The 18,791-nt window shown below is 39.8% G+C and overlaps 1 protein-coding gene across 4 annotated transcripts in view; it reads left to right on the top strand.

Moving 5' to 3' along the window:
* mtmr10 (myotubularin related protein 10) overlaps positions 1–18,791 on the top strand; it is a 44,152-nt gene that overhangs the window by 21,366 nt on the left and 3,995 nt on the right. For 3 of the 4 annotated variants that reach the window (XM_061964067.1, XM_061964065.1, XM_061964066.1), the window contains exons 4-16: positions 4,999–5,135; positions 5,447–5,519; positions 5,907–6,049; positions 10,081–10,174; positions 10,287–10,434; positions 12,308–12,395; positions 12,478–12,566; positions 12,949–13,079; positions 13,175–13,244; positions 13,484–13,554; positions 13,672–13,844; positions 13,930–14,100; positions 14,344–14,526. In XM_061964067.1, the coding sequence (XP_061820051.1) occupies positions 4,999–5,135; positions 5,447–5,519; positions 5,907–6,049; positions 10,081–10,174; positions 10,287–10,434; positions 12,308–12,395; positions 12,478–12,566; positions 12,949–13,079; positions 13,175–13,244; positions 13,484–13,554; positions 13,672–13,844; positions 13,930–14,100; positions 14,344–14,526 (1,571 nt within the window). The remainder of the gene's footprint in view (positions 1–4,998; positions 5,136–5,446; positions 5,520–5,906; positions 6,050–10,080; positions 10,175–10,286; positions 10,435–12,307; positions 12,396–12,477; positions 12,567–12,948; positions 13,080–13,174; positions 13,245–13,483; positions 13,555–13,671; positions 13,845–13,929; positions 14,101–14,343; positions 14,527–18,791) is intronic. The other variant, XM_061964069.1, reaches the window with a different exon arrangement.

Raw genomic sequence — 18,791 nt, 5'->3', positions numbered from 1 at the left:
ACAAGAATGACAAACACATTTCGGGAGAACATCAGCACCTAAACACAACATAAACACAACAGAACAAATACCCAGAATCCTTTGCAGCCCTAACTCTTCCTGGCTACAAAAAGACCCCCGCAACCCCCAACCCCGGCTCCTCCCAACCCAGCCCACCTCAATCCCCCCACACACACCTCAACCCCCCCCATCTCCCGAATTCGGAGGTCTCAAGGTTGGCAAGTAAGCATTGATGTCACTTGCGTGATGCAAGCAGAGAAACATTTTGCCGCTTTTCCACGACACCCGCACACGCTCTTCCTCCCTCCCTCCCTGCCTCCCTTGCTCGCCCGCCTGCTCGCTCCCGCCCCCGTTGTAAACAGTCCGGGCGGGGAAGACAAGCGGTCCGGTAGCTTCCAAAGCACTCCGCCGAAGGACCGAGCGACAATACAAAAGTGTGGTGCACTGGACCCCAGCGCTGATACTCCGACAGAGAGTTGCTGGGCGAATCAGACGTGTAACACGTTAGTGATGATGTTAGCCCGATCGGGGCTAATTGTGCTACTGTAACTGTAAACTCCACGGCGAGTTTGAATATAGTTCACTTCCCTGCTGCTCGCAACACCCTAGGTACCTCAAGGTAGCCCCCAGGAGGTTCCCGACCCACAATTTGAGAAACCCTCAATGAATGGATTAAGCACCTGTGGCTGTGGGGCATCCTCAAACAAGGTGGAGGAACACAAGGTGTCTAATGGAGGAGTGGGTTCCAGAGGATTCCAGTAAAAACCTGTGCAGCTCTGGTGAATTAAATTGTCTAAGACAGGGATCGGCAACCTTTACCACTCAAAGAGCCATTTTGACCCGTTTCACAAATTCAAGAAAACAACGGGAGCCACAAAACTCTTTTGAAATTTAAAATGAAATAACACTGCATACAAAGTTGTTTTTTGGTTTGTGCTATGTATAAACCAGACACGCGGCCCGCGAGACGTCATTTTGCGGCCCGCACCTTAATATGAAAATGTAATATTAGTGCGGCCCGCAAGTTTTATATGAATGGCGCTTGACAGCGTCATACTTGCCAACCCTCCCGATTTTTCCGGGAGACTCCCGAAACTCAGGGCAACTATTCTATCGGATGTCTGCTGATTTTCAACCTAACAACAATAATAAGGGCGTGCCGTGATGGCACTGTCTTTAGCGCTCTCCACAACCTGTATATACAACGTGCCAGCCCAGTTACATGTTGTATGAGGCTTCTGCAGACACACACAATTGACTGCAAGCATACTTGGTCAACAGCCATACAGTTCACACTGAGGGTGGCTGTATAAAACAACTTTAACACTGTTACTAATATGGGCCACACTGTGAACCCACACCAAAAAAGAATGACAAACACATTTCGGGAGAGCATCCGCCCCCCCAACCCTGCCCCCCCACACATCAACCCCCCCCCCTCCTCCGTGCGTTGGTTGAGGTGGGCGGAGTTTCGTGGTAGCGGGGGTGTATAATGTAGCCCGGAAGAGTTAAGGATGCACGGGATTCTGGGTATTTGTTCTGTTGTGTTTATGTTGTGTTACGGTGCGGATGTTCTTCCGAATTGTGTTTGTCATTCTTTTTTGGTGTGGGTTCACAGTGTGGCGCACATTAGTAGCAGTGTTAAAGTTGTTTTATACAGCCACCCTCAGTGTGAACTGTATGGCTGTTGACTAAGTATGACTTGCAGTCATTTACGTGTGTAGGACAGAGCCCGCATACGACATGTGACTGGGCCGGCACGCAGATAGTGTAGTGTAAAAGTGGACGCTAAAGGCAGTGACATCACGGCACCCACTCAATATAGTTACCCGGGTGAAAATCGGAGAATGGTTGCCCCGGGAGATTTTTGGGATAGGCACTGAAATTCGGAAGTCTCTTGGAAAAATCGGGAGGGTCAGCAAGTATGCAGCTGAGCCGCATCAGAGTGATCAAAGAGCCACATGCGGCTCCGTAGCCGCGGGTTGCCGACCCCTGGTCTAAGAGGATTTAAGTGTCAGTAGAATGGAAAAACAAGTTGACTTTCATTTTATCCATTAAACCATATCCAATTGTATTTCCAATCCCCAAAGTATGTGAAAATACTGTCTAAACATCACAAAATGCCACAATTTCAGACGGCCCTCTTGAATATTCCGTCTTAAGCAATTTCCGAAGATTCAGGGTGGGATGATGTCACGATGAGATGCTTCTGTACTCTGACCATATCAGCAGATCAGTCGTACTGGAAATATGCAAAAATTAGAAAGAGATGTGCTGTCATTCACAATTCCTATGTAAGACATGAACATATGTTTTTCTGTTTTTATGCATTCTAAATTGTAAATAAATAAATAAAGTCAGTTTACAATTAAGTCAATGGGGCTTTCTATTAGGCCCACAAAGCCCTCTAAATAACTTTCCAAAAACTCGCCAACCATACTATATATACCTATCGTGACCTGAATATTAACCAAATATTAATGATATATTTATTATAAGCGCTAACGTAGAAAAACTTATTTTCTTGTGGCGCATTGATAACAGAGAGGTAACTAACTTATGCTGCAACATCATGTCTTGGCTCGTCAAAGTTATTGTAGATCATAAACCATTCCTCTCATCTGGATAATAGGATTGAGCCATGAATCTAGAAGTTGTTCGTCTGTGACATTCAGTTTATTACCGGAGATCAAATGCGTGAGCAAATTCTCGAACAGTTTAAGAACAACATTTCTCAACGAGCTATTACAAGGAATTTAGGGATTTCACCATCTACGGCCCGTAATACTATAAAAATTTTCAAAGAATCAGGAGAAATCACTGCACGTAAGCGATGATATTACGGACCTTCGATCCCTCAGGCGGTACTGCATCAAAAAAGCGACATCAATGTGTAAAGGATATCAACACATGGGCTCAGGAACACTTCAGAAAACCACTGTCAGTAACTACAGTTGGTCGCTACATCTGTAGGTGCAAGTTAAAACTCTACTATGCAAAGCAAAAGCCATTTATCAACAACACCCAGAAACCCTGCCGGCTTCGCTGGGCCAGAGCTCAACTAAGATGGACTGATGCAAAGTGGAAAAGTGTTCTGGGGTCTGACGAGTCCACATTTCAAATTGTTTTTGGAAACTGTGGACGTCGTGTCCTCCGGACCAAAGAGGAAAAGAACCATCCGGATTGTTATAGGCGCAAAGTTCAAAAGCCAGCATCTGTGATGGCATGGGGGTGTATTAGTGCCCAAGGCATGGGTAACTTACACATCTGTGAAGGCACCATTAATGCTGAAAGGTACATACAGGTTTTGGAGCAACATATGTTGCCATCCAAGAAACGTTATCATGGACGCCCGTGCTTATTTCAGCAAGACAATGCCAAGCCACATGTCACACAGTGTGGCTTCATAGTAAAAGAGTGCGGGTACTAGACTGGCCTGCCTGTAGTCCAGACTTGTCTCCCATTGAAAATGTGTGGCGCAATATGAAGCGTAAAATACCACAACGTAGACCCCGGACTGTTGGAACAACTTAAGCTGTACATCAAGCAAGAATGGGAAATAATTCCACCTAAATTTTTTTTTAAATGTTTCTCCTCAGTTCCCAAACGTTTGAGTGTTGTCAAAAGGAAAGGCCATGTAACACAGTTGTAAAAATTACCCTTTGCCAACTTTTTTGCAATGTGTTGCTGCCATTAAATTCTAAGTTAATGATTATTTGCAAAGGAAATTACGTTTCGCAGTTCGAACATTAAGTATCTTGTCTTTGCAGTCTATTTAAATAAATATAAGTTGAAAATGATTTGCAAATCATTGTATTCTGTTTTTATTTACAAATTACACAACATGCCAACTTTACTGGTTTTGGGTTTTGTATTTTGATTATATCTTTTTATTCGCAAACTTTGTAGGTCTTTTGGTGTTATAAATCATATATATATGGTAATAGCATCAATATAGAGGCAACTTGTTTTTTCTTTCTACTGGTACTTTAAGGCAGTGCCAGATAGCAATGGTGCTCACAATAAATATTGACATTTCCAGACACCAATTGGACTACAACTATTAAGACAATAATGGCTGTGTCTTGACTGAGTCATGTTCAGTGATAAGTAAAACAATGTGGCATTCTTTCTAGATAATATCTAATTTCATTTCAATAGTCTTGTCTCGGCAGCATGGTGAAAGAGGGGTTAGTGCGTCTGCCTCACAATACGAAGGTCCTGAGCAGTCGTGAGTTCAATCCCGGCCTCGGGATCTTTCTATGTGGAGTTTGCATGTCCTCCCCGTGACTGCGTGGGTTCCCTCCGGGTACTCCGGCTTCCTCCCACCTCCAAAGACATGCACCTGGGGATAGGTTGATTGGCAACACTAAATTGGCCCTAGTGTGTGAATGTGAGTGTGAATGTTGTCTGTCTATCTGTGTTGGCCCTGCGATGAGGTGGCGACTTGTCCGATTCCGCCCGATTGTAGCTGAGATAGGCTCCAGCGACCCCGAAGGGAATAAGCGGTAGAAAATGGATGGATGGATAGTCTTGTCTCTTGAGAAGATACGATAAAATGTTTTCTGCAATCTAAGGGGTGTAGTACTCACATTTGGGACAGTAGATACTCTGTCTCTTCGTTTTAATGATTACGACCCAACAGTAAATGATAAATAAATGGGTTGTACTTGTATAGCGCTTTTCTACCTTCAAGGTACTCAAAGCGCTTTGACACTACTTCCACATTTACCCATTCACACACACATTCACACACTGATGGAGGGAGCTGCCATGCAAGGCGCTAACCAGCACCCATCAGGAGCAAGGGTGAAGTGTCTTGCTCAGGACACAACGGACATGACGAGGTTGGTACTAGGTGGGGATTGAACCAGGGACCCTTGGGTTGCGCACGGCCACTCTCCCACTGCGCCACAGTACTGCAATTGGTTGAATTTGACTTTTATTATCCTATTATGGAAATATTACACTATAAATGTATGTGTGCTTTGTTTTCAGGGGAGATAGTTGTAAATGAGGCCAACTTTGTGAGGAAATGCATTAGTCCTGAAAGCAGCCAAGATGACCTTTGGGGGAAGTTGATATGTACCAACTTTAAGGTCTCCTTCATCCCTCAAGATTCTCCAACTAAACAGGTAAGGATAAAGTGTGAATTGTTGTTGCCTTAAACTTTATATACTGTCCGAAGGGCAGCCTAAAGTCATTTGTTTGCTTGGATTTACCGGTAGATGTTTAACTCCCAACAAACACGTGTTATTACTTTGCAAGAGGTAGGAGAACTTCCCTGCTCTTCATTGTCAGTGCAGTGAGAACATGCATGCTTTCTAAATTCCACCTATGCTTTGTAGACTATGGCAGAGATGTTAAAATGCAAAGTCCATTGCCGAACTACATTTTAATTGGATTGTGCACACATTCTGTTTTTGTTTTTCTGCATTTGCCGTAGAAGTTCCAGCTATCCCACTTGCTGCTCGGAGACCATGATGTCCCTTTGACATGTTTAGAACACGTAGTAACCGGTAAGACTGGCCTTTTATTATTTTTTTGTCATTTGTCTTTTGACACCGTGACTGTCATTTGCTCTACCTATCAACTTTGTGATAACGAGGGCACAGCACAGGCCGTGTTTTGCGGCACAGCAGATTAGCCTCTTGTTGTGGATGACCCCATTGTCCACAGAAGGAAGTGTTGTGTTACATGAAAGAGGAACGCTTGTTTCTCGCAGCTGTGAACTGGCCTTTTAACACTCAGCTTTGTCTGCATAACAAGATGAAATCAGGCCATGTTTTGGGAAACATTAAATGTAGTTTTCTAGTAGACATCTGACATTTTGTGGATAGCATTTTTTGTAGATCAACATAACTTCCAAGTTCCAACTATTTATTTAATGCTTTTACTTTTTTCAGTGAATGATACGAAGGGGAAGAAAAAGGTGTTGGGGTCAAACCAGAAGCTCAAGTTTAACCCCACTGAGCTCATCCTTTACTGCAAAGACTTGCGGATTATAAGGTTCTGCTTTGATGAGGCTGGGCCCGAGAGTGCTAAAAAGGTAAATGATTGCTGCTCTTCTTGCTTTCTTTGAAGTCAACTAGGTCAACTTGCAGCATCAGTTGTCCATTTTAAAGATTCCATATTTTCACATACACAGTCCTATTAAAACATTTAACATTTTAATAGGGCCTTTCAAAAAGGGAAAATGTTTCACAATATAGCAAAACCAGGCTGTCTGCAGGAGACAATTGGGTCATTGATGATCAATCATGTTTTATGCCTCCATCCATTTTCTGCATTAGTTAATAATATGCTTTTGCTTCAGGATTGTGCCTCAACCATGCATGTAAAGGTTTGGCCCTTCGTGCCTCCGTCTGTGACACTGTGGGTTGTCGTTTCACTTCCTGACTGTCTGTGTAGGATCTTTACATGCACACACTGGTGTAGTGCCAGGGCCACTTCTTCTATGACAAGAAAAGTTACACCCCCTTTATCCAATACCGGTACTCATTACTCTACTTTAGAATAGACACCTTTTTTTTTTTTTTTAATAAGCCTTTATTTATATACTGCAACATGTACAAACAGCTGAGAAACAATAACCAAAATATGTATGGTGCCAGGATGCTGTTTTTTTTCCAATAAAATACTGGAAAAGATAGAAATGTAGTTTGTCTCTTTTATCCGATTATTAATCGATTAATCAAAGTAATAATCGACAGATTAATCGATGATCAAATTAATCGTTAGTTGCAGCCCTAGTTGTAACATGCTTCCATCTACACTTAAAGTTTACTTAGTACTTTTTCTACTGTTGTTTCTGGCTATTTTCGCAGCTAGCTTTGCTATTAGCATGCCTGCTCCTGCTTGCTCTCTTTGTATTTAGCCTCGTCCTAATACCTGTGATAATGATACTTAAGTAGAAATGCTGTTTATTTGCTGTATTGAAGCTGATTTAGGGCTGGGCGATATGGCCTTTTATTAATATCTCGATATTTTTAGGCCATGTCACGATACACGATATATATCTCGATATTTTGCCTCAGCCTTGAATTAACACTTGATGCATATAATCACAGCAGTATGATAATTCTATGTGTCTACATTAAAACATTCTTGTTCATACTGCATTAATATATGCTCATTTTAAACTTTCATGCAGAGAGAGAAATCACAACTAAGTCAATTGACCAAAACTGTATTTATTAAACAGTTATTAAGCAGTGGCACTAGGGATGTCCCGATCCGATATTTGGATCGGATCGGCTGCCGATATTTGCCAAAAATTGCGTATCGGCAAGGCATGGGAAAATGCCGATCCAGATCCAGTTTAAAAAAAAACTCCGGTCCGTGTTTTCCAACGCACCGATTTAAATAATACATTCCACTTTTCTGCTGCTCCGTAATTTCCGTTCCGCATTTTCCAGCACACCTTCAACACATCCACAGGTCTGTGAATTCTCACGCAGTTGCTTTTAGCTGCTGGCATTACACGACAGGCTCTTCTCACTCTTTCCTGTGTCTCCCTCTCACAGACAGCAAGTGCACCTTCTTACACACGTCACATACTGTCACGACATACGTCACATACGTATACGTCCTCCCCGAGCAGAGAGGTAGCAGCATGGCTAACGTTAGCTGTGATGCTAGTGCAGCCGTGCGAGCAACGCTCCCTCTAAGGTGCTCGCCTGTGCAATTGCGCACTGTTTAAGCGTCCTCTGCGCATAGCAAATCTATGCCACGCACAAAATTAAAAAAAATAAAATAAGCGCATAACAATTTTCGACACACGGACACGACAGAGAAAACAGTTTTCGTCATCATTGTTCAAATATTGTGACGTCTGTCGAGACGCTTATCTCCATTCGGTGCCACACGCCCACACCATCAAAATGCCGAGGCAAAAATTTCCACATCAACACCGTATGAAAAAATTTGTGATTTTTTTTTAGTTGTGATTTCCTTCTCTGCATGAAAGTTTAAAAGTAGCATATATTAATGCAGTATGAAGAAGAATGTTTTAATGTACACATGCAAGCCTTGAAAGAAAATTTTGAAAATCAAGACTACATTTCCTGCAAATGGGTGCATTTCTACCCTATATTTTAACTTTAGATTTATTCTCATATCAAACTCTTTTGGCTGTCTTTTTGACACTTACATCCGGCGCCCCCCTCCACACCCTGGATTATAAATAATGTAAATAATTCAATGTGATTATCTTGTGTGATGACTGTATTATGATGATAGTATATATCTGATAGTATATATCTGTATCATTAATCAATTTAAGTGGACCCCGACTTAAACAAGTTGAAAAACTTATTCGGGTGTTACCATTTAGTGGTCAATTGCACGGAATATGTACTTCACTGTGCAACCTACTAATAAAAGTCTCAATCAATCAATCAATCAAAACACATAGAATCATCATACTGCTGTGATTATATGCATCAAGTGTTCATTCAAGGCTAAGGCAAAATATCGAGATTTATATTGTGTATCGCAATATGGCCTTAAAATATCGCAATATTGAAAAAAGGCCATATCGCCCAGCCCTAGTTCAATGATGCCATTTCTGTTTGTCATGTATAATTTTGTCTATTTTGTGTTTATCCTTGAATAAACAGGTCAGTTTCTTGTTACCAACCATTGTGTATTATTCAAACTCCCCTAATTCAGCTGGCTAGTTGTTATCAAGAGTACTAAAACCCTTTTCAACATGATTCTGACAACTAAGTAGGCTAAATAACTTTAAACTTTAATACATGCTCGGATAGGCCAGTATCGGTCAGTATCGGTATCGGTCAGTATCGGTATCGGATCGGAAATGCAAAAACAATATCGGTATCGGATCGGAAGTGCAAAAACCTGGATCGGGACATCCCTAAGTGGCACAGACATTCATGTCATTTCCAAAACAGAAAGTGCAAGATTGTCAGAGACATTTTAAAACAAGCTATAAGTGCACTTTTGTGAATGATGTCACCAAGATGACATATCAAAACAACACTAATTGAAAGTGTACTTTACTTCTAGGACGTAGTGACGTAACGCATGCAAACGCATTAGCTTTGGGTGTTGTTAGCTAATGATAGAGATTTGGATAGTTAGCGTTAGCTGTCCCTGAATGTATATTCTATCATAACAATATGACTGCAAATTGTTTGTTGCTTCACTTGGACTGCTTTTGTATGTGTGCACACTCCTTGTGCGTGCGTGTGGAAGAGACAGGGTCAGTGTCCTCCGTAAAAAACAGTCATTTTATTTGGACCGGTGACATTTCTTATTACGTTAACTTATTAATTGTGAAAAATAATGACTGTTTTAATGCAATTGTGTTTTGTTAAATCCATCCATCCATTTTCTATCGCTTGTCCCTCTCAGGGTTGTGGGGTTCACTCATGATAACATAAGTTAGCCAATGGTGTTCTTGCTTTAGTTTTGCTTTGAAAAATGTCACTGTGAGCAAGTTGCAGACAGCCACTTTAATGTGATAATCGAAGCCTTCTACATTATCATGATATCATTGACCGTATTTGGCTTCTGTGAACTTTTGTGGTGCAGACTTTTGTTGGAACTGAAAATGTTCTTTCCTCCAACATGGAAGTTGTGGACATGACGAAATGTGTTTGCCCTTCCTCACTGCTGTGGACTGTGGGTATTTACGGACACAATGTTAGTAATTACAGTGTGAAGTCAAAACTGGCCCTGCCTCTTTTTCCCTCTTCACGACACATGGAATTAGGCCAGCCTATAATAGCTTATTTTGCCATAGTAAATTACAGAGTTGGACACACACACACACACACACACACACACACACACACACACACACACACACACACACACACACACACACACGCACACACACAGTGTTTTCTTTGGTGTCCTCATGCTATTCACAGCTTCTCTACTGAATGGCCTGCTTTGTGCGTCTCCAGTCCAATCCAAAGCAAAAGGATCCGTTCCCAGGTTGCGCTTGTTCTTGTGTGGAAGCCTTTTAGCTGGCTTTTGTACTTGAATGAATCTAAATTGGTGATAAAACATACTCCGTCTCAGTGTCATCAGTAGTTCTGTTTTTTGTAGGTTTGTCTGGCCATTGCTCACTACTCCCATCCAGCTGATCTCCACCTGCTGTTTGGATTTGAGTATCAGGGGCGGCGTTACCATGAATGTAAAGGTTCTAAAAACACAAATTCTCATCACAATGTATTCTTCAAAATGTAGTATACCCAAAGTGGTCTTCCTTGTTTTGTGTAAATGTCATCAAATTCTTGTTTCTGTGTTCGAAGCTGAAAGACTCAATGGGTCTGTCCCACGAGGTGGATTACAGACAGCCATTTTTGATCGGCCGTCTGACTGGGATAGAGAGATCAAGAGAACGGGCGCCTCTGAGTGGAGAGTGTGCTCTATCAACGAGTTTTATTGCGTTTCCTCAAGGTTTGAGCTGGTGTTATTTCTTCAGCGTAATTAGATGTTAAAGGAAAGTATGCCTAGCACCTCCTAGAATATTAATTGTCAAAGTTCTCCCTGTAGTCTTACTAGATATGTTTTGGCAAGACAGTATATTTACACTGTAAACTATTTAGTGTTTCAATGTAACATGCAAGTCTCCAGTCGACAGTAGGTGCCAATGAGCAGAGGTGACCTCATGGTGGGGTTGCACGCGGAGTGTTTGATATGTACACACAATAGTACAAACCCCGTTTCCATATGAGTTGGGAAATTGTGTTAGATGTAAATATAAACGGAATACAATGATTTGCAAACCTTTTCAACCCATATTCAATTGAATGCACTACAAAGACAAGATATTTGATGTTCAAACTCATAAACTTTATTTTTTTTTGCAAATAATAATTAGAATTTCATGGCTGCAACACGTGCCAAAGTAGTTGGGAAAGGGCATGTTCACCACTGTGTTACATTGCCTTTCCTTTTAACACTCAGTAAACGTTTGGGAACTGAGGAGACACATTTTTTAAGCTTCTCTTGATGTACAGCTTAAGTTGTTCAACAGTCCGGGGGTCTCCGCTGTGGTATTTTAGACTTCATAATGCGCCACACATTTTCAATGGGAGACAGGTCTGGACTACAGGCAGGCCAGTCCAGTACCCGCACTCTTTTACTATGAAGCCACGTTGATGTGGCTTGGCATTGTCTTGCTAAAATAAGCAGGGGCGTCCATGGTAACGTTGCTTGGATGGCAACATATGTTGCTCCAAAACCTGTATGTACCTTTCAGCATTAATGGCGCCTTCACAGATGTGTAAGTTACCCATGTCTTGGGCACTAATACACCCCCATACCATCACAAATGCTGGCTTTTCAACTTTGCGCCTATAACAATTCGGATGGTTCTTTTCCTTTTTGGTCCGGAGGACACGACGTCCACAGTTTCCAAAAACAATTTGAAATGCGGACTCGTCAGACCACAGAACACTTTTCCACTTTGTATCAGTCCATCTTAGATGAGCTCAGGCCCAGCGAAGCCGACGGCGTTTCTGGGTGTTGTTGATAAACGGTTTTCGCCTTGCATAGGAGAGTTTTAACTTGCACTTACAGATGTAGCGACCAACTGTAGTAACTGACAGTGGATTTCTGAAGTGTTCCTGAGCCCATGTGGTGATATCCTTTACACACTGATGTCGCTTGTTGATGCAGTACAGCCTGAGGGATCGAAGGTCACGGGCTTAGCTGCTTACGTGCAGTGATTTCTCCAGATTCTCTGAACCCTTTGATGATATTACGGACCGTAGATGGTGAAATTCCTAAATTCCTTGCAATAGCTGGTTGAGAACGTTTTTTCTTAAACTGTTCAACAATTTGCTCACGCATTTGTTGACAAAGTGGTGACCCTCGCCCCACCCTTGTTTGTGAATGACTGAGCATTTCATGGAATCTACTTTTATACCCAATCATGGCACCCACCTGTTCCCAATTTGCCTGTTCACCTGTGGGATGTTCCAAATAAGTGTTTGATGAGCATTCCTCAACTTTATCAGTATTTATTGCCACCTTTCCCAACTTCTTTGTCACGTATTGCTGGCATCAAATTCTAAAGTTAATGATTATTTGCAAAAAAAAATGTTTATCAGTTTGAACATCAAAATGTGTTGTCTTTGTAGCATATTCAACTGAATATGGGTTGAAAATGATTTGCAAATCATTGTATTCCGTTTATATTTAAATCTAACACAATTTCCCAACTCATATGGAAACGGGGTTTGTAGTTTAACGCATGAGACAGCTGTAGACAATGTCTTTCATTGTGTTTATCTTCACACATATGACTTTTTTCCTGCTTTTTCAGCCTTCCAGAGTTCATTGTTGTTCCAGTTTCTCTAGCAGACCAGGATTTGAAGCAGTACTCTATTTACTTTACTGACAACCGCCTTCCAGTGAGCGCCTCCTCCAATATTTCCAATTTTACAATCAAATTAACTTTATTTCACAATTTGAATGATATTTCCTGTGTTGTAGCTTTGGTGCTGGAATCACCCCAATGGAAGTGCTCTTCTGCGCACGGCCAGTGTGTGTGACCCAGTCCAGCAAAGGAAGATTGAGCAGAGGTAGTACTAACGGTGCTTTTTCATTCTCTCAAAACTTGTTAAAATGGGTACACACATAAAGACAATCGGCTGTTTTTGTCAGAATTTTCCCCCTTCTGACCAAAGACAGAAAACGCCTGATTATCTGACGTCTTTAAGCGGAACTGCACTTTTTTTTATTTTGGCTATCATTTACAATCTTTATGTGAGACAAGAAACATCCATGTTTTTCTCTTTTTTAAATAAATAAATTACAATTCATAAAAATACAACGTAAAATCTCTTTTAGAAAATCATTGTGTGTGTATGTATTGATTTATGTAATGTTTTAGTTCAGTTATAGTTGAGATTTTAGTGGAACAAATGTTGGTCTACATTGTCAAAAGATTGTTTGTTGTGGTAGGATCATCACTGCCATCACAAAAAGCAACTTACAGTGCAGCGAAGTCTTCAGTTCAGATCTGGACAAGTGTCTGCCAAACATCCAGGAAATCCAAAGTTCATTCATTAAAATCCGACAGATCTGCGTCATAGGTACGCTTCCTTATTTCCCTCTAGAAGCATAAGGAATTTGTCAGCATGCTTGTGTGTTTCATATTCAATTATTGCTCTGTTTTGATTACATCCAGATCCTTTTGAGGAGTCTGAGGAAAGGTGGCTTTCAGCCATTGAAAACTCTCGTTGGCTTGAGTATGTCAGGTATGGAAACAATTGGCCATTGTATGATAGTGCCTCGTTATTGAAAATCTTTTAAAAAATGCTTCAAACAAGCACATCAAATTAATTGCTAACTTCCTAGTTATGGCCTCACTATTATATATTGAAAATGTCCATGTTTTATTGACTGAGTTCTACAGTGAGAATGAACAAGAAGTACTGCTTGTTCTTTTTTTTTTTTAAACTAAACATTTTTTATGCCTTCCGTCTTGTAAATTTAGAGCCTTCCTGAAGCATGCAGCTGAGATGGTTTACCATTTAGAAGGGAGGAATGTTTCAGTCGTTCTCCAAGGTAAACGTCTCACTTCATACTTTGTTTTCATTTGCCTTTCAATGGCATGCTTTTGATTGATCTGCCTCATAGACTGCAGGAATTATTTAGTCTTTTCCCCTTATATCATCATTACAGAGGAAGAGGACAGAGACCTGAACTGTGTGGTGTCCTCCTTGGTGCAGCTCATGTTGGACCCTCACTATCGGAGCTTTTTTGGATTTCAGAGTTTGGTGCAGAAGGAGTGGGTGATGGCCGGCCATCGCTTCCTTGATAGATGCAACCACTTAAAAAAGAATGACAAAGAGGAGGTAATTGTCTGACTCTAAGCAGCAATACACTCCCGTTTTACAGCCTCCTAAGCGTTTTGTTTTCCCTCTTTTCTTTTTTGTGAAGTCCCCTGTGTTCATGCTGTTCTTGGACTGTGTGTGGCAAATGATGAACCAGTATCCAGCTGCATTTGAGTTCACAGAAACCTACCTGACCGTGCTTAGTGATAGCATGTGGATCCCACTCTTCAGCACTTTCCTCTTCAGCTCTTCTAAACAGCGTGCGCAATGCTTGATGGTGAGAAACATCATCGAAAGCCTTTTTTTTTTTATTACCCTCACAAGTATTTGGTAAATTATTACTGTTATTGCCGTTGTAAATACGTAAATAAGAAATAAATATTGTTTTAGGTCAAGCTGACAACTTATTGTGTGATGTCAGTTGTTGGACATTATGTTTTCCTTCTGTGCATGTTTGATCACTGACAGGAAGACATTCAGCTGACAGGAAGACATGAATTATCTTGTCTCATTTTGGCAGGACTTTGCTAGGAACAAAGCAATCCCGCAAGGGGAGGACCCAGTCGTGTACTTCCCCCCTGTTTGGAACTGGTCACAGCAATTCTCCTTGAAAGACCAAACTCTCTTCAATAACCCCATGTATGTTGGCAAAGGAGCTTCCTGTGTTCTCAATGGGGAAGTGAAATGCTTTAGGCGCACAAAGGTAAGCAATAATCAAAGCTTTTTATGTCTGCTGAAGAACAAATGAAGGATGATGGATAGGAGAACACGACGCTGTCCAGAATGATGCAGGCGTTTCTCCAGTGCATGTCTGCATAATCCTGTCATGATTTATGATAATACAGGGTATCGGCAGGGTCTTAAAAAGTGTAAAATCAAATAAATAAAAGTTAAGACCTAAAATGTCTAGAATTCTATCAATATCTCATTAAATGGCTTAAATCTGACCATGAAAGGTCTTAAAAATATATTAACGTTATGTTTATTTTAAAACAAAAGGCATAAACGTTTTGAGGGCGCCATTCGTATCTACAAAACCTGTGCAGCCCGGTCAGAATTGATAAACCAGCGACTGTGCTGTCAGCACACAGAGGTACATTACAGCGGAGCTTAGCTAGCAGCAGAGATTATGAAAGCCCAAAGCAAATCCAAGTTATGCACGATTGAAGCCGGTGGATGGGTATATCTATGGATGTTAACGTATATTGTTTTCACCGACGTCACAACTCTCGTCAGGACCCAGATATGGAGCCGTCATGGAGGGCAGCATCTGTGAACATTGCAGTGAAAGTGAACACAACAATAATAAATAAGTAGAAAATAGCTTTCTGGTGTTTAAGCATTTTGTTTTCCGATGAGAAATAGCAGTGGATGAAATCATATTCTTACAATTAATTCTGGGCCTACAATTTTCCTTCATGTCTTTTCACTTTTTTGTCAATGTAGATATAAAATGGTCTTAAATCTTATTAATTATGGTCTTTAAAAAAATCTTACATTTTTTTTGTCCAAACCTGCAGATTCCCTGAATTAATTAATTCACCTTGCTGCAAATTTTGAGTTGACAGTCGAAAGCTAGTGCTGCTTCCGCCACACATAGTGCTGCCATCTTACAGAGGGTCTCGTGTAACAATAAATATATATTAATATTAATTTGCAATCGCTTCATGATATTATTATACGATTACCAACGTATTAGATTCTATTTTTGAATGAACAAATTGATAGATACCTTGCTTTAAAATCACAAGCCAGGGAGACGAGCAGATACAGTATTTAAATATATATTTTTTCAAACAAAAATATTGTTTGGAATATACTGTATGTTGATGGTTGTTGCATGATCAAATATTTAAGAATAATATTTAAGTTAAAAGACATGAAATTACATGCAGTATATGCAGTTTTTCTGTCAAAAGAACAAATACATTTTGTAAGAAAGATGAAGTGTTTTATTGACACACATTATTTCCAAGCTTTCACGGGCCACATACAACAATGTTGTAGGGCTGTAACTAATGACTATTTTGATAGTCGACTACCGGTAGTCATTTATTATCTTAACGATTAGTCGACTAATTGGATTATGAAGAATAAACCTTTTTAATGGCTGTAACTAACAATAAAGATGACTAATTTATTCAGAAATAGGTATTTATACTGTAACTGTGCTGCTCATTAGGCTGTTACAAAAATTAAAATAACTATTAAGCTTTTTTCCATTTAAAGGGAAACTACACTTTTTGGGGGGTAATTTTGTTTATCGTTCACAATCCTACTTTGGGGTTTTTTGCATTCTAATTTGTAATAATTGTCTCATTCTAGATAGCCAGCTAATGGAAACAATCCATAATGCATCTAAATCAATCTAAAAATGCCTTCCAAAACCCCCAACAATAATTAATGTTCCGTAACCTGTATAATAACCGAGCTGTAACGATATTATTATTGTAAAAGCAAACACTGAGGTACTGTTTTTGTAGTGTAGTAAAATATCGCCCTGCGATGGCATGCTACGATATTAAAGAAAAAGCAAGGCCAGCAACACTTGTGTCCTTCTAATAATTTTAATACAAACTGCGCAGACGCTACCAAAAATAAACCGTTTTTTAAAATGTCTTTGTCAGTGTGCAATTTTCAACAGGAGGTGATGCACTTAAATAGTCACAGCTGTGGTCAATCAATTGAAATAACAAATCAAGAACAACTTCAAAAATGAAAGTGCACAAATAATAGACAAAATGTAAAATTGTACAAACAAAATAAAGTCTCAGTACAGTATCATAGAAAAATAAATAAAGCAATAAAAAGAATGTGTGGGCAACAATTATAATAAAAGGAGACCTAGCTCATCAGCACAGTGAAAAAATAAATAAAGCGCTAGAATAACTATAGCTCCATCCTATTAATAATATTATACTAATAAAGTACCAAAATGATGCACCAACTGGAAGCCATACATCAATCCACAAAAAATATATATGAAATACATGATATGCAGATAGACAACTTAATTGAAAACCATTATAGAAAACATCCCAAAAGCAACACCTCGTTCATCCCTTTGGGATACTTCGTTTGTAACGTGCGTTATCAAAATGCTTCACGTTGCAGTAAAACCTTTTCTCTATCTCCCCCTCTCCTCAAAGGTTTCACTTCTTCCAAACCCTGAAACCTCAATGAATATATATCCTGTCCAGCACTATTAAAGTGTCTTGCTACAGAGGATTTCATATCACGATTCTTAATGCTACTTTTATGTTCTGAAATGCGAATTTTGAGCTCTCTCTTAGTCTTTCCATCATAACAAAGGCCACATGGACACTTCAGAAGATACACAACACATTTAGTTCTATAGGAAATTCTGCTTTTTATAGGGAATTTACGACCTGAATGAGGATGGTAGAAATATTCACCTTTAATCATAGCATTACATTGAACACAGTTATGACGCGAGAAATTACCATTGGGAAAAGATGATAGAAAATTTTGTGGACGAATAAAACAATCTGCTCTGACACGTTTATGAGCAAATATGGGGAACTCCTGAAATACGTGACCTATCTGAAGATTGCGCTTTAAAATGTACCAGTGTCTCTTAATGCAATCCTTTAGATCCCCAGAAATATTAGAAAACTTAGTAGCACAAACTAAGCCCAGGGAATTGGAGGAACAAACACTCGATTTCAATAAAGACTTCCTATCAATATTTCTCACCTTGATCAAAGATTGATCAAGACTTTTTCCTCAAAAGCAATGTCCGTATTACAGATCCTCCTGACTCTTAATAATTGACTATATGGGAGACCTTTTTTCAGAGCAGGTGGGTGAAAATTAGAATAGTCTAATAAACTGTTAGTGTCAGTCTTATTTCTGTACACGCTCGTGTTCATTTTTAACTACATTCACATCAAGAAAATAAATCCTGACTAAATTCAAGTGAAAACTTAATAGATGGCATTCTCGAGTTGATCAGTTTTACGCGTGCTATTAAATTTGCACGTGTTTTAGTACACACAAACCTTTAGTAAACCAGGCCCTTGGAGTAAATAAGATGTTTTTTGCGAAAAGAAAATGTTTTTTTAACGAGAGAAAAAGCACTGATGGGAGGTGTTTTCCCACGAATTTAAGAAAGTATCATTTGATCATAAATTCACAAATATGCGGGTCTTTGAAAGCTGAATCGTAAATAGGTGGGGAACCAATGTATTCAAGATATCCAATTCAAGACATGTAAAACGGCTGCAAGATTTTGAGAAAAACGTAATTGCGATTTTTCTCTCCAAACTTCAGATTGCGATTTGATTTGTGATTTTTATATTTCGTACATAGAACAGTGAAAATAACGAGTGAAAGAAGACATTTTACTTTTAGACTGTCAATCAACATATTCTAATCTCAAGGTGCTACACATTAGAACAATATGCAGGCATGTGAAATGTCCTTGAAAACGCGGAAATGCGCCTTCTTAAACATTTTCGCGTCAAAATATCACTTCCATGGTTTTTAAATGAAATATCAAAAACAAATACGATCCAAACAAAATTTGTTGAATGCGGCTGAGGGGAGCCTAAATGCTGCACTGAGCTGCAGGACAGGGAGACAATCTCAGTAACACCGAAACAAGCTCGTGAGTTAGCATCATGTCGCTGTCTTACGTTTTGTCGCCTGCGTTGGCTATGCTGCTCATCATATTTGGATGATTACAATTCGAACACTATTGGTTCCGCAGCAATTGTAGTTGTAGAGCATGTATTATTAGCCAGCAAGAAGTTATATTTTTGACGTGACTGCTTGTAAACAGAGGTCACAACAGCGGAAGTATATTACCTGAGGCGTGGCTTCAGGATAGAGTTGCAAAATGGGAAATGTTTTCTGAGTTTATTGCATGCACGTTGTAGAATTTTACTTTACATTTTCAATGATGATAATGTTAGTAAATGATCTACTAAAAAAACAAAACAAAAC

Source organism: Nerophis lumbriciformis, linkage group LG06, assembly GCF_033978685.3.
Source record: "Nerophis lumbriciformis linkage group LG06, RoL_Nlum_v2.1, whole genome shotgun sequence".
Taxonomy (NCBI): Eukaryota; Metazoa; Chordata; class Actinopteri; order Syngnathiformes; family Syngnathidae; genus Nerophis; species Nerophis lumbriciformis.
This window is presented reverse-complemented; position numbering and strand designations above follow the sequence as displayed.